The sequence below is a fragment of the Myotis myotis genome, unplaced genomic scaffold (genome assembly GCF_014108235.1).
Source record: "Myotis myotis isolate mMyoMyo1 unplaced genomic scaffold, mMyoMyo1.p scaffold_m19_p_3, whole genome shotgun sequence".
Classification (NCBI taxonomy): Eukaryota; Metazoa; Chordata; class Mammalia; order Chiroptera; family Vespertilionidae; genus Myotis; species Myotis myotis.
The window spans coordinates 160773402-160796893 of NW_023416335.1; the positions used below are offsets into that span (position 1 = coordinate 160773402).

General features: G+C 45.4%; 1 protein-coding gene across 7 annotated transcripts; it reads left to right on the plus strand.

The window, feature by feature from the left end:
• The first annotated feature begins 7315 nt into the window (after positions 1-7315).
• CALCOCO1 (calcium binding and coiled-coil domain 1) lies at positions 7316-23269 on the plus strand. Of its 7 annotated transcripts, XM_036299261.1 has the most exons (18): positions 7346-7432; positions 8678-8718; positions 9805-9984; positions 10318-10420; positions 11143-11333; positions 13045-13203; positions 13843-13991; positions 15853-15943; positions 18116-18271; positions 18473-18727; positions 19178-19303; positions 19770-19865; positions 20208-20316; positions 20547-20746; positions 21108-21214; positions 21446-21517; positions 21734-21795; positions 22181-22319. In XM_036299261.1, the coding sequence occupies exons 2-17, from the start codon at positions 8713-8715 to the stop codon at positions 21774-21776; spliced, it is 2043 nt and encodes a 680-aa protein (XP_036155154.1). In that variant the 5' UTR covers positions 7346-7432; positions 8678-8712; the 3' UTR covers positions 21777-21795; positions 22181-22319. The 7 variants fall into 7 exon arrangements, with proteins under 7 accessions (XP_036155152.1, XP_036155154.1, XP_036155150.1 ...); XM_036299257.1 differs by lacking the exon at positions 21734-21795 and having other exon boundaries at positions 22181-23269; XM_036299259.1 differs by lacking the exons at positions 8678-8718; positions 21734-21795 and having other exon boundaries at positions 7316-7404; positions 22181-23269.
• Positions 23270-23492: the final 223 nt, after the last annotated feature.

A 23492-nucleotide genomic window follows, 5' to 3' on the forward strand; every position in this document is an offset into this window, starting at 1 on the left:
CTTTCCAAGAGTCCAGGCCCAGCTTCCATTCAAGGTTTATTATGTATCAGGCACAGGCTAGATGAAGAAATACCAGAGGTAAGAATTTTACAGAAGAGAAAAAGACTCTAAACTTCAGGAAATAGGATTCATTTTGCAGCAGCTCCTTCCACACCTCTTAAGAGCCTTGTCAATCTTCTCCCAGCCACAGTCAGGAGTTAGCCTGTATTCCGAAAACCACAGTTCAAGACCTCACAGCCTCACTCAGGAGTATTTTTTTTATCCCTATAACTGTCACTCCCAACAGTCTTCACAGTATTATTCCCTGTGTTTAAAAAAAATCGTCAGTGACTAACTTACTCTTCCTAATAGGAATCAAGTCCAAACCTTTTAACATGATGTATTGATTAATGAAACACTACTGCTCTGGCCAGGTAAGCTCAGTTGTTAAAGCATCATCCCGCTACACCAAGGTCGCAGATTCAATCCCCAGTCAAGGCACATACAAGGGTTAACCAATGGATGCATAAATAAGTGGAACAGCAAAGTCAATATTTCACTCTCTCACTCTCTCCCTTCCTCTCTCTCTCAAATCAATAAACAAAAAACATTTATTTTAAAGAGAAAACACTACTATAAAACATAAAGCCCAAAATTCTAGTGGTGTAGCAAATGGAAATTAAATTATTGGTTAAGTGAAGTCCCAAACACATGTTGATGATTAGCAGGTAGTTCTCTGCCAAGTGGTGATTAAGGGAGCTAGATTCCTTCCAACATGTGGCCCCATCATCTTTAACATTTGTCCTTCAAGGTCACTGTGCTTAAGGTCATGTGCATCAAGCCAGAAAGGAAAGAACATGAAGGATCTCTCTTGAGAGGTTTCCATGGGCCAAACCTGGAAGTGAAACAAATTATTTAAAGGGAAACCGAAAAATATGGTCCAGGTATGTGTCTAAGAAAAAGAAGTAAAGAAATCTTGATGAACACATAGCCAGGCTCTGGCATTCAAGATTCTCCACAGTCTGTCTTATACTTACCTTTCAAACTTGATCTTTCAAACTTGATACCATTTACCTTTCAAACTTGATACTGTTTTCCAGATACGGTTATTAGTCAGCTTTGCTGTAGTAACAATCACTCCCAAAAATCTCAGTGGCTTATAGCAGCAAAGATTTATTTATGCCTTATTATATATGTTGTGAGCAGGCTGCAGCTCTGTTCTATGGGTATTCTGATTTCAGGACACAGGTAGAGGGAACCAGTCTCCTGTGGAAAACACCCATTCTAGTGGCAAAGAAGAACAAGAAAAATGGAAACAAGATCATACACCATGACCAAGTAGGATTTATCCCACGGATGCAAGGATGGTACAGTATATGTAAATCAATAAACGTGATACATCACATAAACAAGTTGAAAGAAAAAAACCACATAGTCATATCAATTGATGCGGGAAAAGCATTTGACAAAATCCAACACCCATTTTTTTTTTAAATATATTTTATTGATTTTTCACAGAGAGGAAGGGAGAGAGATAGAAAGTTAGAAACAGCGATGAGAGAGAAACATCGATCAGCTGCCTCCTGCACATCTCCCACTGGGGATGTGCCCGCAACCCAGGTACATGCCCTTGACCGGAATCGAACCCGGGACCTTTCAGTCCGCAGGCCGACGCTCTATCCACTGAGCCAAACCGGTTTTGGCCAACACCCATTTTTGATAAAAACTCTCAGCAAGATGGGAATAGAAGGACCATACCTCAACATAATAAAAGCCATATATGACAAACCCACAGCCAACATCATACTCAATGGACAAAAACTAACACCATTTCCCCTAAGAACAGGAACAAGACAGGGATGCCCACTCTCACCACTCCTGTTCAACATAGTACTGGAAGTATTAGCCATTGAAATTAGACAAGAAGAAGAAATAAAAGGCATCCAAATTGGAAAAGAAGAAGTAAAACTGTCCTTATTTGCAGATGACATGATATTATACATAAAAAACTCTAAAGACTCCATCAAAAAACTATTAGACTTAATAAATGAATTTGGCAATGTAGCAGGATACAAAATTAACACCCAGAAATCTATGGCATTTCTATACACCAATAGTGAACTTACAGAAAGAGAGACTAAAAAAAAATCCCATTTACCATCGCCCCAAAAACATTAAGATACCTAGGAATAAACTTAACTAAAGAGGTAAAAGACCTCTACTCAGAAAACTACAGGACGATGAAAAAAGAGATAGAGGAAGACATAAACAGATGGAAGAACAAACCATGTTCTTGGATTGGTAGAATCAACATCATTAAAATGTCCATACTACCCAAAGCAATCTATAAATTCAACGCACTTCCCATTAAAATACCAACGGCACATTTCACAGACCTAGAACAAACTCTCCAAAAATTCATCTGGAATAAAAAAAAGACCCTGAATAGCTGCAGCGATCCTGAGAGAGAACAAAGTAGGTGGGATCTCAATACCAGATATCAAGCTGTATTACAAAGCCACTGTTCTCAAAACTGCCTGGTACTGGCACAAGAACAGACATATAGATCAATGGAATAGAATAGAGAGCCCAGAAATCAGCCCCAACCAATATGCTCAATTAATATTTAACAAAGGAGGCAAGAACATACAATGGAGTCAAGATAGTCTCTTCAATAAATGGTGTTGGGAAAATTGGACAGATATATGCAAGAAAATGAAACTAGACCACCAACTTACACCATACACAAAAATAAACTCAAAATGGATAAAGGACTTAAATGTACGACGGGAAACCATAAAAATACTAGAAGAATCCAAAGGCAACAAAATCTCAGACATATGCCGAAGCAACTTCTTCACCGATACAGCTCCTAGGGCATTGGAAACTAAAGAGAAAATGAACAAATGGGACTACATCAAAATAAAAAGCTTCTGCACAGCAAAAGAAACCATCAACAAAACAAGAAAACCCACTGTGTGGGAAAACATATTTGCCAATGTCATATCTGATAAGGGCCTAATCTCCAAAATTTATAGGGAACTCATACAACTTAACAAAAGGAAGATAAACAATCCATTCAAAAAATGGGCAAAGGACCTAAATAGACACTTTTCAAAAGAGGACATTCAGAAAGCCAAGAGACATATGAAAACATGCTCAAAGTCACTAATCATCCGAGAGATGCAAATCAAAACAACAATGAGGTACCATCTCATACCTGTCAGAATGGCTATCATCAACAAACGACAGGTGCTGGAGAGGATGTGGAGAAAAAGGAACACTTGTGCACTGCTGGTGGGAATGCAGACTGGTGCAGCCACTATGGAAGACAGTATGGAGTTTCCTCAAAACACTAAAAGTGGAACTCCCATTTGACCCCATGATCCCACTTCTAGGAATATATCCCAAGAAAACAGAAACACCAATCAGAAAGGATATATGCACCCCTATGTTCATAGCAGCACAATTCACCATAGCTAAGCTCTGGAAACAGCCTAAGTGCCCATCAGTAGATGAATGGATTAGAAAACAGTGGTACATCTACATGATGGAATACTATGCTGCTGTACAAAAGAAGGAATTCTTACCATTTGCAACAGCATGGACAGAACTGGAGAGCATTATGCTAAGTGAAATAAGCCAGTCAATGAAGAAAAAATACCACATGATCTCACTCATTTATGCATAATAAGGACCATTATAAACTTATGAACAAAAATAGATACAGAGGCAGAGCAGCCTCGAACAGATTGTCAAACTTCAGCGGGAAGGCCGGGGAGGGTTGGGGGGCAGGAGGGGAGGGTAAGAGATCAACCGAAGGATTTGTATGCATGCATATAAGCATAACCAATGGACATAAGACACTGGGGGGTAGGGGAGGCCAGGGGATTGTCAAGGGCGGGGGGAAAAAAGGAGACATATGTAATACTCTTTGTAATATTTTAAGCAATAAAGCAATTAAAAAATTAAAATAAATAAATAAATAAATAAAAATAATAAAATGAAAAAAGAAAAATGGAAACTCACATGCTCAAACATGGCATGAGTCACATTTATTCACATCCCATTGGCCAAGGTATGAAACACAATCAAGTCCAAAATCAGTGAAATAAGATACTGTAAGTCACATAGCAATGGGCAAGGAAGTAAATTATTTCAAACAATAAATCCATCTATTACAACTGCCATCTTCTATCTGAAGTACATGACAGACATTACTAATTAATCCCAGAATTCAATAGAAATTGAGTTATTTGGTTAAGTGAAGTCCAAACCTTCTCAATATAATGTTTCAGGCAGTAATTACCAGTAATCTGAATTTAGGGGGGGAAAAGTTAAAATTGATGTGCTGTTCTCAAGTGACCTCTTAGACTCCAGTAAACATTACACATTCCCACCTCTGAATCTGCTTCAACCTGCTTCATCCTTCCTAGACCTTGTCTTGCCAAACTATCCAAATCTAATCCATCCTTCCACTATCTATACATTCATCCTGTCAACAAAATGTAATGAATACCTAGCATAGTACCTGACACGTGTTTGTCAAATGAATCTGTTCTAACCTTACGCCTTGCACATAAATACTCAGTGAACATTTGTTCCCTAATTAATTAACAACACAGTTCAGTTCTGAAACTGGACAACCAATTAAGCAGAAACAGAGTTGAGTCATATATGAGTGTTTATTCTAATAATGCTGCCAGTATGGAAGATCAGCAGGTCACCCACGAAAATCTGCTCTGCACTCTGCCCCCGCCTCACATAGCCAGCTGCTTATATGGGGTAGAAGGACAAAGATTATAAGGGAAAGTAGGAACTACAGGCATGGGGAAGTAGGCAAGTATAATGGTTACAGGTTACAGGCAAATAGCAGGCACCTCCAGGACCAGATTGTATAGGTAGTTTTCAGAAAAGGATGGACTGCATTCTGATATTAACTACTATGTCCGGGGCCTACAACTTTCAGCAAGGTTAGAATGTGCTTTCTCTAATCAGAATAGAACGATCACGGTTAACAGAACATGATGAATATTTCTTATAATTATAGTTAGTCCCCACTGTTCTATTTCTGCCCCTAACAGTTCCTTAGAACAATGGAATTTAGTATCACATACCAGGAGTTTCTGGGGTGGGAGTATGGTGTATCTACTACTACTACTATGGTGTACTGACTACCTGTGCTTGAATCCTGATTCTACCACTTACTAGTTGGATGACCCTAGGTCAGTGATGGCGAACCTTTTGAGCTCGGCGTGTCAGCATTTTGAAAAACCCTAACTTAACTCTGGTGCTGTGTCACATATAGAAATTTTTTGATATTTGCAACCATAGTAAAACAAAGACTTATATTTTTGATATTTATTTTATATATCTAAATGCCATTTAACAAAGAAAAATCAACCAAACAAATGTGTGTCATAGGTTCACCATCACTGCCCTAGGTAAATCATTTAATTCACTTAATTATCTGTGCCTCAGTCTTCATCATATGTAAAATGAGGGGGGGGCGGCTACTATATAAGGCTATTATTGTATTAAATGGAAAACCTCAGCATAGTTTTAACACATAATTGTAACCACCCAATAAATGGAAGTTATTATTTTTAGCTTTAGCTGAGACTGAGGCTGAGTTTTCTTCCATGCATTTATTCTGGGTGTAAGACATAAACCAAGAACACTTGGGACTTTGATTTCTGAACAGGCCTCACTCTTTTTTTTTTTTCCAGGTCTTTTGTTTTGTTTTGTAAGAGGACCTCACTCTTAATTTACCCAGGACCTTGAGCTCATCCAGTGGCTTGTAACTCATAAATCCTGACTAATTGTACAGATGTGTCTCAGTGTTTGTGCAGCCCAGTAACTTATAGTTAAGTGCTTGGAGATCTTCAGATGAAAGGCACACAGGGCAGGCACCAGACACCCTATCCAGTCATAACAACAAAAAATACTACAAAAAAACTTGGAATAAACAGAGACCCAGAAAGAGCAAATCAATCCCCTAACATGAAGACTGGGAAAGAGACCATAGAATGCCTGACTACTTGGAGGGCCCAGAAGGGGGAGGGCACATCATGCCCAGGTCTTTGACACAACTTGGGCTGTGGGAGGAGTGTGACTCTTTCACCTCTGCTAAATAAAAACAGGAGCAACAACATGTATTGTTACCCTAATTAATTTAAAGGCTTGGGCACACTGGCCCCAGTAAGTGGCTTGTTTGTGAGTTGTGATCGGTCCTGAATTATGCCAGGCTCCCCTTCCAATTTCATGCTTCTACTTCTCCTCCCGCCCACCCCCACCCCCACCCCCACCGCCCCCTCAGGCTATAGACCCTCTTCCTAGACCTAGAGGTCACTCTAGGGCAATGGTTCTCAACCTTCCTAATGCCGCGACCCTTTAATACAGTTCCTCATGTGGTGGTGACCCCCAACCATAAAATTATTTTCGTTGCTATTTCATAACTGTAATTTTGCTACTATTATGAATTGTAACGTAAATATCTGATATGCAGGATGTATTTTCATTGTTACAAATTGAACATAATTAAAGCATAGTGATTAATCACAAAAACAATATGTAATTATATATGTGTTTTCCGATGGTCTTAGGCGACCCCTGTGAAAGGGTCGTTCGACACTCAAAGGGGTTGCGACCCACAGGTTGAGAACCGCTGCTCTAGGGGGATCCAGTCGAAGGGTGTATTGGCAGGCCCATCACTGAAACCCTCAAGTTGTAAAGAAATAGCGGTGCACAACACATAGTTTTTACAGGGGCTGTCCCTGGGGTTGCAACAGAGAAGAAACTGCTAGCACAGCTATTAGTTTCCCATCCCTTAAATGGCAGGTGGCTGTGAAGTCGCGGCATTTATAGAGACATGCAGTCCTGCTGTTCTACCATTTCATAACTTTGATATTTTAGACCGGCTCCTTAACCTTTTCAACTTTAGATTCTTCCTCTATAAAGTGTGTAAAACAAGACTACCTATCTCAAAACTTGTTAAAAGTAAACTAAAGAGTGCATCTGAACGCGTTCGGCGCAAGACGCACTGTAAAGTATTACACAGCGGGCGTTAAAGCCCTAACCCCTCCCCACCCCCCAACTACGCACGTTACAAACCCTCAGTCACCACTAATACAGCCTGCCCCCTCCTAAGGAATCATGGGCCGTGAAGTCTTTTGATGGCCACACCCTCGTTTGCTGTCATGGGCGTGAGAACTACGTCTCCCAGAATGCAGTGGTGAGGCCGCCGCCACGACCGCCCTCTTCTCCGCCCTCCTTGCACAATAGCCTCCTGGGATATGTAGTCCCAGATCCAAGTCAGCTCTCCAGTAAAAGACCGTGGAGGAACCACAAACCCCAGAAGTCCTCGCGCTCATTCTTCTCCCTCCCCTCTCGGAGACTGAGTGCTGTTTTTGTTGTTGGTGAAAGGTAAGGGAACAGCTGATCCGTCTGTGGGGTAAGAAACTTGGCCTAATTTGGGGGGATCTTATGGGGCGTCACCCCACTTTCAGTCTATGAAAGGATAAACTAAGGGGACTGTAGAAAGGGGTTGCAGAAACGTTTGGGTTTTAATACTTTACGTACGGGAGAAGCCAGCTCCACTGTTGTGGGAGTTCTTGGTCTCAAGGGGGGCCCTGATCAAAGGAATACCGCCCCTCACTGTTCTCACCTTCTTCTCTGTCCTTCTCAAAAAAAGCTTGATATGCTTAAGGGAGTTGGGGAGAGACTGAACTATTTGCTCATCCTTCCACATGGAAAACTTGGCCCTCACAACCTTCCCTTTCCCCTTACCACCCCCACACCCCTCGCCAATCCAAAGGCCTTTACGACGTTTGACTCGCTGCGGGGCGCGGGGGGCGGGGAGGGGGGGACCTTCCAAGGTGTAGAATGTCAAGGAACTCTAGAGCCTTACCGAGTGGGATGATGGTATCCCACCGTGCGAACACTTCAGTTTGACTACACACGTACAGAGCTCCCTTTCAGGCCTGTCCCAACTCTTAAGGATTTTATTTGTGGCAAGTATTTGGGATTCCCCAGGCTTAGATCTTTGGGATAATATATACCCCCTTAGAAAACCGGAGAATTGTATTTGAAGAAAACATGGAGTGGTTTTTTTGTTTGTTATATTTTTATTGATTTCAGAGAGGAGAGGAAAGGGAGAGAGATAGAAACATCAATAAGGAGAGAGAACAATTGATTGGCTGCCTCCTGCACACCCCTTACTGGTGATCGAGCCCTTGACTGGAATCGAACCTGGGACCCTCAGGTCTGCAGGCCAACACTCTATCCACTGAGCCAAACTGGCTAGGGCTGGACTAGTTTTAACTAGGGATTTTTAAGAGAGATGAAAATCTAAAGAAACCCATTTTCCTCAATTCAATTAAAAAGTTGCTCTTTATGGTAGAGCTGGCCCACCTTTCCTTCTCTGCTGTCTCTCTTCTTTTAAAGTTCCTACCCCCCCCCCCCTTACTTCAGCCTGGTGTGGGGTTGTGATGTTCAGGGGTGTGCACATGACTAGTGGCTGTGGCTGATTGGAGGCAGTCAGCTGTGGCTGACACAGGATGTAGATTAGTGGGCTAGAGAGAGGGATGAGGAGGGCCATCTCACAGCCCTAGGCTGAGGAGTTCTGTTGATTATTATTGTTATTGTTCCTCTCCCCACCTAACTCAGAACGCCTCTTCCTCTCACTTTCATCCTATAGTGTGCTTCCAACGATCAATCCCAGCAGATGGAGGAATGGAGGTATTCAACACTTAGAATTGAGGCTAGGGGAGCAGAGAGAAAATAGGGAGGAAAATACCGAAACTGGGTTACACATAGTCAAACCAGTAGGTTTGCCTGAAGAGATGAATGTTAAGTTTTTTTTTGAACTATCTCTTCCTTCTCTCAACATTACATATAAATATCCCCTTCCCAGGGCTCCTTACTTCCCACCTTCCAGTCTGTCCCCTGCCCAGGGGTGGGGCTTTCCTGGCTCTAGGCCCCCACATTCCATCTCCCCACACCACCACGTTCCTGCTGAGTGTGTCACTCCACCCTTATAGCGCCGCCTCCAGAATTCTTGACTTCCTGAAATAATGAAGTTGAGGACACAACCTGTCTTTCCTTACATCCTCCCTTTCCCTTTGTCTCTTAGATGAGAGTCGAAGCTGTTTTGTTTGATTATTTGTTTGTTTTTAATTCTTGGGATTAGACAGCTCAGAGAAGGGAAGAGAATGAGAGCTCGTGGGCCTGAGGTTTGGGCTGTCCCTCCACCCTCAGCCATACGTTAGCCCTGAAGATGCAGTCGTTACTTTAAGAGATTTGTTGCTGTTTCCAGGTGTTGTAGTCATTCCTGTGTAGTTGGGTCAGCAAGCTCAGGTGTACACAAGGAGACCTGCTCAGAATGAGGGGGCTCCATACCTCAATTGGATTTTTAATTCAGGGGCCAGAAGATGTGGGGGATGGGATGCGGACATGGAAGCTGAAGAATTTGGAATCCTCAAAAGATGTTAAAAGATGGAAGAGGAGGGACTGAGGAGGGCAGAGCCTAGGATACTGAGACTTGATCAATGGGGCAGTGGAAAGGAAGCAGAAATTAACTCTAGGAAGAGTTTATGACTTAGAATGGGAGAGTGTGAGACAAGACCAGGATTGACGTGGAAGGCCAGCTTCGGTCCTGCAGGCTAAGAGTAATATCTCTAAAAGGGCCCTAAAACCCTCAGGGACTGGATACTAAATATGACTTCACCTCCAGGTAGTGGCAAGGGCTGTGTGTAGGGGTGGATGGAGGTAAAGGGGAAAAAATGAAGTGGAGCAACTTTAGGATATTAACTCTTTGTTTCCTAGGAGGGCACGTATCTCAAGGGAAGGATGGAAGAATCATCAGTAAGCCGGGCACCATCTCGGGGAGGAGTCAGCTTTCTGAATGTGGCCCGGACCTACATCCCCAATACTAAGGTGGAATGTCACTACACCCTTCCCCCCGGCACCGTGCCAAGTGCCAGTGACTGGATTGGCATCTTCAAGGTACACCTGGAACCCCTTTTGCTCAAGTTCATGGGCCATGGGTTGGTTTGAATCGGGAGAATGACTAGGCTCTTGGATTCTCAGCCTCAAGTTGATAGAGAAGAAGGGAAAAGATGGCAAGATGACAGAGAGTTTTCTGTATAAGCAAAGCTCATCTCCCCGTCTTAGCTTTGCTCTCTTTTGACACATCATTGTCCCCCCACTTTCCCGGTCTTTCATCATCCTTGCCACTGTAACACAATCCTATTCTCCCATTCAATCCCTCAGCCCTTTCTACCATCTATAGCCGGTAGTCGCATCACCATAGCCCTCTCTCACCTTGGACTTTCACAGGTGGAGGCTGCCTGTGTTCGGGATTACCATACATTTGTGTGGTCTTCGGTGCCTGAAAGTGCAACTGATGGTTCCCCTGTCCATGCCAGTGTCCAGTTCCAAGGTACAAGGGAAGATAGAGGACTGGGAGGGAAGAGTCAAGGGGGATAGAGGTTTGGAAAAAGGAAGTGGGCTCAGAAACACAAAAGTTAGGCACAGAGAACAAGGAAAAATAAGCTCAAAAAAATAAAATAATATCCAACAGGCTCAGCAGACATGGGGTTATCATAGAATCAAGGACTTAGAGGTGGAAGGACCTGTACAGTGCAACTAATTCCACCTCCTACCGAAAGAAGCAGGAACTAGCGGGTAGGGAAGAGGGAAAAGCGGTGCCGTATATTGAGAAGAAGGTGGTCATTAGATTCTAAAAGACCTGGATTCAGATCTCACCTCTAATACTTATAAGCTGTTTGACACTGGGAAAATTACTTAACCTCTATGTGTCTATTATCTTAACATTAAAATGAGATGCCTGGTTTATAGGGATAATAAAAGGATTTTAACACTGTGCCTGGTACATGGTGGGCACTCAATAAATATTATTATTATTATTATTGAAGATAGATTTGGGAGAGGAAGGAAAGGACTAGGCAGAAAGGAGCGAGAAGAGTATCCCAGGGAACAGAAATAGTGTATGGGAGGTGGAGAGGAGAGAAAACAGAATATGGAACAGGAAGCAAGGAACCAGAGCCAAAGAGTGGATAATAAAATATACCAAGGGGACCTGCTGAGCACTGGAGGGCCTGGGATCATACTGCGGTCCTGGGTCCATTCTTTTTCCCACAGCCAGCTACCTGCCCAAACCGGGAGCCCAGCTTTACCAGTTCCGATATGTGAATCGCCAGGGCCGGGTGTGTGGGCAGAGCCCCCCTTTCCAGTTTCGAGAGCCAAGGCCCATGGATGAACTGGTGACTCTTGAGGAGACTGATGGCGGCTCTGACATCCTGCTGGTTGTCCCCAAGGCAACTGTGCTGCAGGTGAGAACAGAGCAGCAGCTGCTCCTGGGCAGGGGCGTGGGAGGACAGCATTGCCAGGGGGCCCGGCCCACTGCACCTTCCCCTCGGCTATAGCTTCAGCTGGAGACCTCACTGGGAGTTATACAAAGTCTTGCCTCCAAGAAAGTCTCCGTCTAACATAGACAGGCATGAACATGTAGGGCAGGAAAGCAAGCCACCCACAGACCAATGTTACTCGATTCCATAAGAACTTTTTGAGCATTTCTTCTTCAAGTGCTTCATCCTGCCCTAGGCCCTAGAGGATGCAAAGGGTAGAGGGAGGCCACTCCAGGGAAGGAGCAACTAGAGGAGGGGAGGGTGAAACCCACTTCCGGGACAGGTGAGGAGTGAGAACAGATAGACAGGGCCCAGACCTGCGCTGTCCTATACTGGAGGTGCTACCCTCGTGTGGCTCTTGAGCACTTGGAATGTAACTGGCCCAAATCGAGTTGTACTGTGTGGGTAAAATACTGACTAGATTTTGAAGACCTAGTGTTAAAAAAAAGTGTACAGATCTCCATAATTTTTTATATTGATTACATGTTGAAATAATAGTTTTGATAGACTGAGTTAGATAAAATATTATTAAAATTAATATCTTTCTTATTAGTACTTTATTTTTAAGTGTCTACTATAAAATTTTAAATTATATATGTGGCTTGTATTATTTTTCTATTGAACCAAATAGAGAAGAATTAGGGAGTAGAGACAGATGTTAGCAAGGAAGACTTCTGGAAGAAAGGTGAGGACAGTGCTAGGTGGGGAGGAAGTACACTCCCCAGGCAAGAGGACGGGCCTGAGGAAGGTCAGAAGAGGAGAATGAGTAGCTTGTCTTTGATGTAGATAAACTCCAGCCCTCTAGAACCCTCTAAACACATGTAATCAACACAAGAATAGGAAGAAGATGTTTATATCTTACATTAGTCAGAGATATGTAAGCTCCTACACTGTATTCTGTTTTTATATTCATCATTCTCATTACAATTATCTTGCAACAACCTAGGCTAAGGGATCACTTTACAGATGACACAGAGATTAAGAGAAGTTAAGTCACTTGTTCAGAGTCACATAGCTCATAAACATTGTGTTGGAGATTTAAACCCAGTGTCTGACTCCAGAACCAATAGGTTAAAATTAGGGGCGCCATCTGTCTTGTCTATGTGGATTGAGAAAGATTTCTACCAGATTTCTGCAATTGCTGAGCCACGGAGGGGGCTAGCCCTCAAGTGGGAAGAAGTAAAAGAGAAAAGAAAAGAAACAAAAAAAGAAGTAAAAGAGGAGTGGGGTCCTAGTTGGTGTGGCTCGGTTGGCTGAGCACCATCCTGTGCACCGAAAGGTTGCCAGTTCTTTCCCAGTCAAGGCACATACCTAGGTTGGGGATTCGATCCGGGTTGGGGCACGTATGGGAAGCAACCGATTGATGTTTCTCTCTCACATCAATGTTTTTCTTTCTCTCTCTTTCCCTCTCCCTTCCTCTCTCTCTAAAATCAATAAAAACATTTTTTTAAGAGGAGTGGGCAGTTAAGAGTGCCGGGAGCTGGTGGGTGGACAGACTTCAGTAGCACACAACTCACCTCTTTGTATCCTATGCTGATGTATCTTCCCAATCCTGAATGAATCTGCAGAGTGATGGGATGGGACCTTGGAATGGGTGCTGCACAAGCACACCCTCTTCTCCTCCTGCCCCCTGTAGAACCAGCTGGATGAGAGCCAGCAAGAGAGGAATGACCTGATGCAGCTGAAGCTGCAGCTGGAGGGGCAGGTCACGGAGCTGAGGAGCCGAGTACAGGAGCTGGAGACGGCCCTGGCAACTGCCAGGCAGGAGCATGCGGAGCTGAAAGAGCAGTACAAGGTGGGATTGGAGAGGGGGGCGGGACAGGGCCGGCTGCTCACCCGAGATCCAAAATATTAACCCAGTGAAGAGGGTAAAGGGGAGATATTAGTGGGCTTTTACAGATGGTTCTGACATGAAAGAAATAGGCATGCCGAAACCGGTTTGGCTCAGTGGATAGAGCGTCGGTCTGTGGACTGAAGGGTCCCGGGTTCGATTCCGGTCAAGGGCATGTGCCTGGGTTGCGGGCACATCCCCAGTGGGAGATGTGCAGGAGGCAGCTGATCGATGTTTCTCTCTCATCGATGTTTCTAACTCTCTATCTCTCTCCCTTCCTCTCTGTAAAAAATCAATAAAATATATTTAAAAAAAAAAAAAAAAAAAGAAATAGGCTTAAGTTGTAACAAGTAGGATTAAATTTGATATGACAGGAGACATGTCCCAGATTTGTAAAAGACTCAGTTCTCTGAACACAGGAATGCTGAGGTCGGGTTGGGGTAGGTATGTCCGCTGGTAAGGGAATTTTTCCTTGTGTCTTTTTTCAAGGAAGGTTACTGGGTAAGGGAGTTGGAACAAACTCTGGTATGCTCCTTCTAAGCCTTTGCTCCAATCTTTGAAATGAGTCTCAACTTTTCTCTTCTGGGGGAACCTTAATTCCAGGGGCTTTCCCGGTCCCACGCGGAACTCACAGAAGAGAGGGACATCTTGAGCCGGCAACAAGGAGATCATGTGGCACACATCCTGGAACTGGAAGATGACATCCAGATCATCAGTGAGAAAGTGCTGACAAAGGAGGTGGAGCTGGACAGGTGAGGGGACCTCCTGTGCCCCATTACATTTCCTGTGACCCTGGAACTCCAGCTTCCTGTTTCAGGGAGGCAAACTGCTCTGTCTCAGGTGGTTTTTCTTTCCTTTCTCAACTTCTCTTAGGGTATTTCGTTAACTGAGGATATCTTTTTCTGCCTCGCTCTCTTCCATCTTTCCAAACTTACTCTGTATTCCTCACCTTCAGAATTAATTTTAGTTACCATTTATTGTGTAGCAAAGGCTAAGCAAGAGCTAGGAGTAGAGGATTTGAAAAAAGAGAAGTGGCTAGAACAGTCAACACAAGATAAGAGAGGATGGATTTAGGCTCGTACCACAGCAAAGAATAAGATTAGACTTGTTCTCACTGTTAGGAAATGATAGAACTGGTGATCCATGAATGTTATGGAATCTCTGCCCTGAAAAATGGAATAAATCATAGATTTTTAGCATTGGGAGCAATGTAAGGTATTCAAGACGACATGTAAGAGAAGATCACAACCTCAGGAGGCAGCCTCTTTACTACTGGACAGCTGTCATTTTTGTACCTCTTGTGTTGATTCAAGCTCACCCATTCTGTAACGTTCACACTTTAGACCTCTGGAGCCACATAGCATAAATTTCTTTCTTCTGGCAGGCAGCTATTATTTCTAGCAAATAACACAAGTACTGACCACCTCCCCTTGCCTGTTCTTCAAGAGAAATACTCTAATTCTTTTTTCCGCCAAATGACATAAGTTTCTTTCATTCAGTACTGGTAGATTTGATATTTTTTCAAACTCTCTAAAGGAAAGAGGCATTCTGTCCAAGGCCCAGAGTAAAAAGTGAGTTGATCCCTGAGGCTTCTTCAGTTCAGGATGTTAGTCTTGCCCTAGGGAGATACTAAATGTCTAGGTTCTAAATCATGGAATAGAAAATCAGGGATCAGACTGAGCATCTGGAAAAGATTAGTTACTGTCTAGACCAGGGGTCAGCAAACAATGGCCCATGTGCCAAATCTCACATGCCACCTGTTTTTGTACAACCCACAAGGTAAAAAAGGTTTTGATAGTTTTTAATGGTTGAAATATTTTTGACATGTGAAAAATATGTAAAATTAAAATTTCAGTGTTCATGCCCTAGCTGGGTAGCTCAGTTGATTAGAGTGTCATCCCGATATGCCAAGGTTGCAGGTTCGATCCCATGTCAGGGCATATCCAAGAATCAATCATTGGATACTTGGATAAGTGGAACAACAAATTGATGTATGTTTCTCTCTCTCTCTCTTTCTCTCTCTCTCTCTCTTTCTTTTCCTTCCCTCCCTCTCTGTCTCTCCTTCAAATCAATAAATTAAAATTTTTGAAGTTCTCAGTGTCCATATAGTTGTATTGGAACAGCCATGCTCACTTATTTACTTATTATCTATGGCTTATTCCTCACTACAGTGACAGAGTTGAGTGGTTGCCATGGAAACCACATGGCCTACAAAGCCAAAAATATTTACTGTTAGGCCTTTTACAGAAAAAGTCTGCCAACTTCTCACCTAGACCAAAAGTTTATAATTAACAATGAGTGTCACTTGTCTAGTAAAGACTGGATTCTGGTCTCTTGACTGAGTGAAAACAATGAGGGAACCATTGATAGGACATTCCTTAAAGTGATATGAAAGAGAAAAGAAAAACTGTTTATTTCTAGATTGTGCTCTAGAATCAGGAGTCTTGGGTACTTCGGGCTTAGAACTCGGTTTGGGAATTTGAGCATCCCACAGAGAAGTGGAGGTCTGGGCCCAGAGGAGCACCAGTCGGAGAGATCAAGACAGAAGTTCGAGTCCTTCATTCCCTCTCTGGTGACCAGTCGGTTATCTGACATTCTGTCCCCCACTCACAGGGTTAGAGACACAGTGAAGGCCCTGACTCGGGAACAAGAGAAGCTCCTTGGGCAACTAAAGGAAGTGCAAGCAGACAAGGAGCAAAGCGAGGTAAGGGCTCAGGGTTGGTTTGCTTTCTCAATTGTTCATCCAGTGTTTATTGAGTTCTTTCTGAGTGCTGGGCACCAAGGGCGATAAAAATGTAAAGAAACATTGTGTACGCTCTCCTGGGGAACATAAGTCAGGATCAGTCAAAGGGGAATATAGGAAGTATCAACAGAGAAGTGTAATCAAGTGTGATGGTGCTCCACAGAGATGAATGGGAGCACATTTGTGGGGGACATTAGGAAGGACTTTAAAAGGGGACATAAGCTAGTTTAGTATTTCTAACCTTTTTCAGCAGCAGGAGCTTTTCTCCCCCATCAGTGAAGTTTTGCATCTTAAGTGGAACCTCACTGAATAAGTAACAGCAATATTTCATTACTGTAAGGTTATTTTTATAAATGTAGATGTATAATATTTACATATAAGATAGTAAAAGCAATTAGGTAATTTTGATGGATACCAAACTTGGAAACTGGAGGTTATGGATGACTGTTCTGTCAGCCTCAGTGGCTAGGTAGAGTATTTTGTTATAGTTGTACAATATTGAGAACACCTTGCGTCACACACAAGTAGGTGCAAATTGACAACAGTTTTTAAACTGTCCACCTTGCAATCTCATTTTTCTCTTCACTTCAATAGAAACTACAATAGAAACTTTATTCTGAGATTTATATAAAAATTAATTAACCTGGCCCTAGCCTTTTTGGCTCAGTGGATAGAGCATTGACCTGCAGACTTAAGGGTTCCAGGTTCGATTCTGGTCAAGGGCACATGCCCAGGTTGTAGGCTCGATCCCCAGTAGGGGGCGTGCAAGAGGCAGCTGATCAATGATTTTCTCTCATTGATGTTTCTATCTCTCTCTCCCTCTCCCTTCCTCTCTGAAATCAATAAAAATATTTTTTAAAAAAGAATTTAATTAACCTGGAAGCACATGTCAGTGGATTGGTGATCTCCAATGTGTTAACTTGTGAGATTGTGCATTTTTTCACATAATTTTTAATATTTTTAAATATTTGAAGTTTAAATTAAATATTTTCAGAACCTCTAAATGACTTCCTAAGAATCCTAGGCTTCTGTAGAAGGTTGTTTAAAAACCATTTGCGCCGTAACCGGTTTGGCTCAGTGGTTAGAGCGTCGGCCTGCGGACTGAAGGGTCCCAAGTTCTATTCCAGTCAAGGGCATGTACCTTGGTTGTGGGCACATCCCCAGAAGGGGGTGTGCAGGAGGCAGCTGATCGATGTTTCTCTCTCATCGATGTTTCTAACTCTCTATCCCTCTTCCTTCCTCTCTGTAAAAAGTCAATAAAATATATTAAAAATAAATAAATAAATAAAAACCGTTTGCTTGGCAGTGATGAAAAGGTAGAATTTGAGTAGGCAGAGATGAAGGGAGGCCATTCTAGAAACAAAGGAAAACATGAGCAAAGGCTTAGAGTCTGGAACACTCAGGGCAGTTGAATATGTGAGTGAAGAGTTTGAGATAAGCCCTGGTCAGATTGTAGACGCTCTTGAGTTTAATCTTTATTCTGTAAGCAGTGAGAAGCACTGATGATTTTCAAGTAGGTGACATGTACTCAAAGATTAATCTGATTGCCTTGTGGAAAATGAGCTAGTTGTGAGGTTTTTCAGTACTCCAAGCAAGACATGACCAGAGCCTGAGCTAACATGTTGTGGAAATAGTAGAAGAGAAAATGGATGTGAACAAGATGAAGAATGGAGAAGCAATAGGCTTTTTTATGGGCTGCTAGGGAGAGAACAGATCCAAGCATGGCACCAGGGTGTCCAGCTTAAGTGACTTGGGAATTAGTTTGAACCATGGATAGAAATAAGAAAGGAAAGACCTATAGTAGAATGGGAGGTAGAATATGTTGAGTTTGAAGGAACTGGAGGACATCTAGACTGATGTTTTTATTTAAAAGAAAAAGTGGAAAAGCAGAAATGAGACATGGGCTACCTAGTTATGTAAGACCCTAGACTGTGACGCTGGATACCGCACTTCCTGGGAGCAGTAGACTGGATGTTCAGGATTGAGTCACTTTGAGCTGAGAACCCAAGAAGGGGTGACGAAAGCTGAATGCTTGAGTTTGTGTTAAATCTGAGAAGTGGAACCTTGACCTCTCATCACAGTGGTTCACTTCCTTGGCCACCTCTTTCCTTACCTATTCTTCACCTCCATCAGGCTGAGCTCCAAATAGCACAACAGGAGAATCGTCGCTTGAATTTGGAGCTGCAGGAGGCTAAGGGCCGGCAGGAGGAGCAGGGTGTGCAGACCCAGCGACTAAAAGACAAGTTGGTTCAGATGAAGGACACCCTAAGCCAGGCCCAGCAGCGGGTGGTGAGTGAAGCCTCTAGGCAACTAGAAGTAGAGAAAGTTGCAAGGATCACTACAGAAGTCTAGGGAAGGATATGACTAAAAACTAAACAACCCAATCCTGAGTCCTAATGCAGTGGGGGGAGGAGGTAGCCTAGTTAATATCTTCCTGGTTCACAATGACTTACTGGGAGCCCTGATCTCCATCTCTTCCTTTCTTCTGAGGCTGAGCTGGAGCCCCTGAAGGAGCAGCTTCGAGGGGCCCAGGAGCTTGCAGCCTCAAGCCAGCAGAAAGCCACCCTTCTTGGGGAGGAGTTGGCCAGCGCAGCAGGAGCCAGGGACCGCACCATAGCCGAACTACACCGCAGCCGCCTGGAAGTGGCTGGAGTCAACGGCAGGCTGGCTGAGCTCAGTCTGCATCTGAAGGAGGAAAAAAGCCAGTGGAGCAAGGAGCGGGCAGGGATGTTGCAGAGTGTGGAGGTAGAGGGATGGAGGGACCTGGCAAGCTCACAGCCATCACCCCCACCTCTATGTGGTCAGATCTCCTAGGAGGAGAGAAAAAAAGGGGGCAATGGGAACCTCAGAAGACTTAGGTGGGGAGGAGCTGTGAGGGAGGAACACTTCATTGTCCAGGTGTGACTCATCCCTAAATAGTGTCCCAACCCTGATCTCTGTAGCACCTTGGTTACCACCTTGATTCAGAAACGTGGACCGTTCTGGGCACCAGACCCTTGCCCTAATGCCCATTACTGATCAAGCAAGTCCCTTGCTTTCAGGCCCCTTCCTTTGTTCACGGGTTTCAGGGAGTCGGGGAGGCAAGAAGGGGAAGTGGCTCCAAAAGTAGAGGAAGGTCACAGTGAGGGATGGTGCCATTGCCAGTGGTGTCCCTTTTCCTTCATCTTCCCATTTTCCTTTCTGGCCATCTCCCAGGCAGAGAAGGACAAGATCCTGAAGCTGAGTGCAGAGATACTTCGGCTGGAAAAGGCAGTTCAGGAGGAGAGGACCCAGAATCAAGTGCTCAAGACTGAACTGGCCCAGGAAAAGGATGCTAGCCTGGTGAGGCGCCAGCCACCCCTGAACCCTGGTCCTGTGACCTCTTGAAGCCTGTGCCCCCTCTCTCTTAAGTGCAAGGGGCTCCCTTATTTATTGGGCAACATCTCACTTGCACATCTCCCAGCCCTCATTGGTTTGAAACATGCAGTGTCCCTTTCTGCTCTTAGGGTACACATTTGGGCCTAGTAGTGATGACTTAGGAGAAGTATGGCTTGCCCCTTCCATGCCCCTGCTATGTCCCTGCACCCAGCCCAAGTCATCAAGGTCCACACTCAAGAGGCAGAGACTGAATTTCCCGTGGCCAAGGAAAGGGGCTCATGGAAAAAGTGTTGGGGCTTCCCCTGTCTGTGTTGGGGCAAGGGAGGAACGAAGGCACAGAGACATGATTCTAGGTTGTTGGGTCCCAATCCCAGAGCCCGGGTTTTTTAGGTACATTTTAGGCTCCTTTCCGTTTGGCCCTTTCCCTCAGGTGCAGTTGTCAGAGAGTAAGCGGGAGCTGACGGAGCTGCGGTCAGCCCTGCGTGTGCTCCAGAAGGAAAAGGAGCAGTTGCATGAGGAGAAGCAGGTGAGAACTCCCTGGTGGCCAGAACTGAGGGCTTGAGGACTAGAAACTGTGTCTCTTGGCTTAGGAACCGGTACCTCTAAGAGGACCCTGAGGTGAAAAATGGGACCATTATCAGCTGATTTGGCAGGACGAGATGATTGCTAGGGGAAGAGACATTGTAGGGGGCGAAGGAGGGCCCTTGGGGGTGGGGGGGCTGTGAGGATCTACCTTAAGCTTCCCCACCTTTGGTGAAGGTGTCCAATCCTCGGGAGCTCAGAGTTAATGTTGGATGCAGAAGGTTCTACAGCCCAGCAAGGTTGGCATCTTTCCAGCCTCTTGCACCTCTTTCCTCCCCAACACCAGGAACTGCTAGAGTACATGAGAAAGCTGGAGGCCCGCCTTGAGAAGGTGGCCGATGAGAAGTGGAATGAGGATGCTGCTACAGAGGATGAGGAGGCAGTTGCAGGGCTGGGTCTGTACACCCCCAATTTTGTGACACCTCTTCCCCACTCCACCTTGCCCTGTTGGGGAGAGTTCCATGTGACCACCATTGGGAGCTGCCTCTGCCTTCTGTGTTTTGCCTTTTTCTTCCCAGTCCTGGCCCTTGTCTAATTTAACTGTTTCTTTTATCCAAAGGAGTCAGAGCGGATGCAACCCTCTAACAACGTACCCTTCTTTCTCTGCCCACTCCCTCACCTACAGGCTGCCCGGCAGCTCTGACAGACTCAGAGGATGAGTCCCCAGAAGACATGAGGCTCCCACCTTATGGCCTGTGTGAACGTGGAGATCCAGGCTCCTCTCCTGCTGGGCCACGAGAAGCTTCTCCCCTAGTTGTCATCAGCCAGCCAGCTCCCATCGCTCCCCACCTCTCAGGGCCAGCTGAGGACAGCAGCTCTGACTCGGTGAGCAGGGGCAGGGAGGAGGGGGTCGGGCCAAACTCAAGTGGCCCAGCCTCCAGAACAGGAAGACAGGCATACGGGGCTCTCATTTTTCTTTGGGGAAGAGGAGGCAGGCCCAGCCTCTCTCCAAGGCCACCCAATGGACACCACCACAAAACCCAGTCCCACTCAATAGCCTCACTACTCCCCACACTCATTTTCTTCTTATCCACCAGCTCCCTTCAAAACACCTTTCCTGCCCCACTCTTACTGTCGCCCTCTGTTCTTTGTCACGGCCTGGACTGTTCTTCCCTTACCTGTCCCACTGTGCTACTCCCCCATCTTGGACACTACCCCAAACCCAACCTATCTCTTTGGTGCCCAGGAGGCTGAAGATGAGAAGTCAGTCCTGATGGCAGCTGTGCAGAATGGGGGTGAAGAGGCCAACCTGCTGCTTCCTGAACTGGGCAATGCCTTCTATGACATGGCCAGGTGAGAGTAAAAATGGGGGGCAGGAGAGAGGTAGGAGAATGCCAGCAGAAAGGCTATCCAGGTGAACAGTCCCTGCCCTTCCCCCAGCCAAGAAAAGGAGACATAGGTGTGATTGACACAGAAAATTATCTACCACTCTAAATCCCAGGTGCCTTCGTGTAATCCTTCCCCTCAGCTTATCAGCACACATGCACTCAGAGACCCTGCCTTTAACTGGCTTCTGTTTTCTAGCACCATCTTTCGTGGAGCCCAAATTGCCCTGCATCCTCTCTCACCTGCCCCTAACGTTTCCCCAACCACCAGGTAGGTTCCTAGGCTCCATCGGGGGAGGAAGGGAAGTAGGAGACCAAGCCCACAGGGACAAGAACAGAGAAGAGACTGGGATCCAGCATCCATCTGACCACCCCTGATATGCTGTGTTTTTCCTGACTTCCCTGGGTGACCCATTGGGTGGTGAAGCCACAGGGGTGGGGAATTCAGGTATCAGATTGCCCCCTCTGCCTTCCTTTTCTTCTGCAGGTCAAGAGGGGAAGGCAGAGAGAAGAGAGATTTTATTACCTAGCCCCCAGCTTTGCCTGGATGTGAGATGGGCTCAGGGTGGGGTGGGGGTATGCTGTCATCCTTAGCTGGAGCAGGAAGATGAAGGACGATGTCAGGCTCATTTTCAGCTTCATTAGGCAGCAGATAGAGATGGAGGGAGGAGAGCAAGAGGTTGGGGGATGGGCTCTGCACTGTGGGGACCAGCCAGGACTAGAGAAGGAGGGCACAGGGAACCGGGAAACTCCCTAGCATTGTGGGGAGAAAGAGGCTATTTAAGAGGCTCGGAGAGAGAGAACTACCAGGATGCTGTATTAGGAACAAGAGAATCTGGGAACCCAGGTGCATGAGTCCCTCTCCCTGAGGTCTGCAAGTCAATAAGGCAACAGAGCACACTGACCCTCTCCTTTTCCCTCTGTCTCTCTTTAGTGGCTTTGCAGTGGGTCCCTTGTCAGAGGCCAGCACTGGGGGCCCTGCCACCCCCCCATGGAAGGAGTGCCCTATTTGTAGGGAGCGCTTCCCAGCTGAGAGTGATAAGGACGCCCTGGAGGACCACATGGATGGACACTTCTTCTTCAGCACCCAGGACCCCTTCACCTTTGAGTGATCTCACCTCTCCCTAGTACAAGCACAAACACACACTTAAACACACACACACTCACACACAGACACACATTTAGGTCTCATGCCTCTTTTCCGACACGGTGGGCTCCATGATATTCTGTCCCTAAGAACCACTCCTGTGTGCCGTTTTTATTCCAAACTCTCCAGCCTCCTCCTCTCCTACCAGCCCTTTTGTCCAGGCAGGGGTCCTTCATGGAAGAATGGCTGAATTTACCCCCTGAAAGCGGTTTGGGAGAAACCAGAATGGAGGAGGCCTCCCCCAGGGGGAGTAGAACCTGCCCCCTCCTAGCCCTGGTTGCTTCTGTCACTCACCAGCTACTGTAAGCACCACCACCACTCCACACACACACACACACACACTCACAGTCTCTGATGCCCCAAAGCCAATCCCTGGGGCACCCTACCCTCTCTTCTTTTGGGGTCTATGTTTGTTCCCCTGGGTTTCCTCTGGGGCCTGCATTGAGGCAGCAGCATGGACATCTGACCTCCTCAGGTCTCAGTTCTGAACTTCATTGGTTCCTCTTACTGCCCCCGCCCCCCCCATTGCCTTCCACACTCCACCCCAACCTTTTCCCGTACCATTAGATATTAAGTTTGGAGGTTTCTTTTTGTATTTTTGAGGTTTTTCTGTACTCTTACCTTCTGCCCCTCCATGCCAACCCCCCTCCCCCCACAATGTCCTCACATGGAAAGAAATAATGCATTGTGCCTTCTGTGAGGGATGGGGGAACAAATGATCCCAGGTCCTCCCACTTCCCAGCCCTTCCTCCCTCCAGGTTCCCCATAGCAGTAGAGCTTTCTCCCCAATATCCCTCCCCCTACCTGTAGTTTGGACAAATATATTTATATGGTATGTATAACTCTTCTAATAAAATGTGTTCTTATTATAAGGTGTGACTAGAGCAAAGAACATCCCGACACCTGGCTCTTAGACTTCAGTGGAGGGGTAAGCGAGGGAGGGGGCTTCAGGAGGCTTTATCCCATTCTGCATGCTGCGCTGGCCACCAGTGGGAAGAGGAGGAGGGAGGAACCTTTGTCCCAGGTGGAGGTCTAGCTTGGAGAATACTGCAGTGCAAGAGGAGCAAACTGTGGGTTGGTATTGGCTTGCTCAGGTTTT

What these genes read in the sequence shown, in the direction of transcription:
- CALCOCO1 (XM_036299257.1), top strand. An exon ending in AGCTGAAAGAGCAGTACAAG is followed by an intron (nt 13,204 to 13,842) that starts GTGGGATTGGAG and finishes CCTTAATTCCAG; the next exon opens with GGGCTTTCCCGGTCCCACGC. An exon ending in GCCAGGCCCAGCAGCGGGTG is followed by an intron (nt 18,272 to 18,472) that starts GTGAGTGAAGCC and finishes CTTTCTTCTGAG; the next exon opens with GCTGAGCTGGAGCCCCTGAA.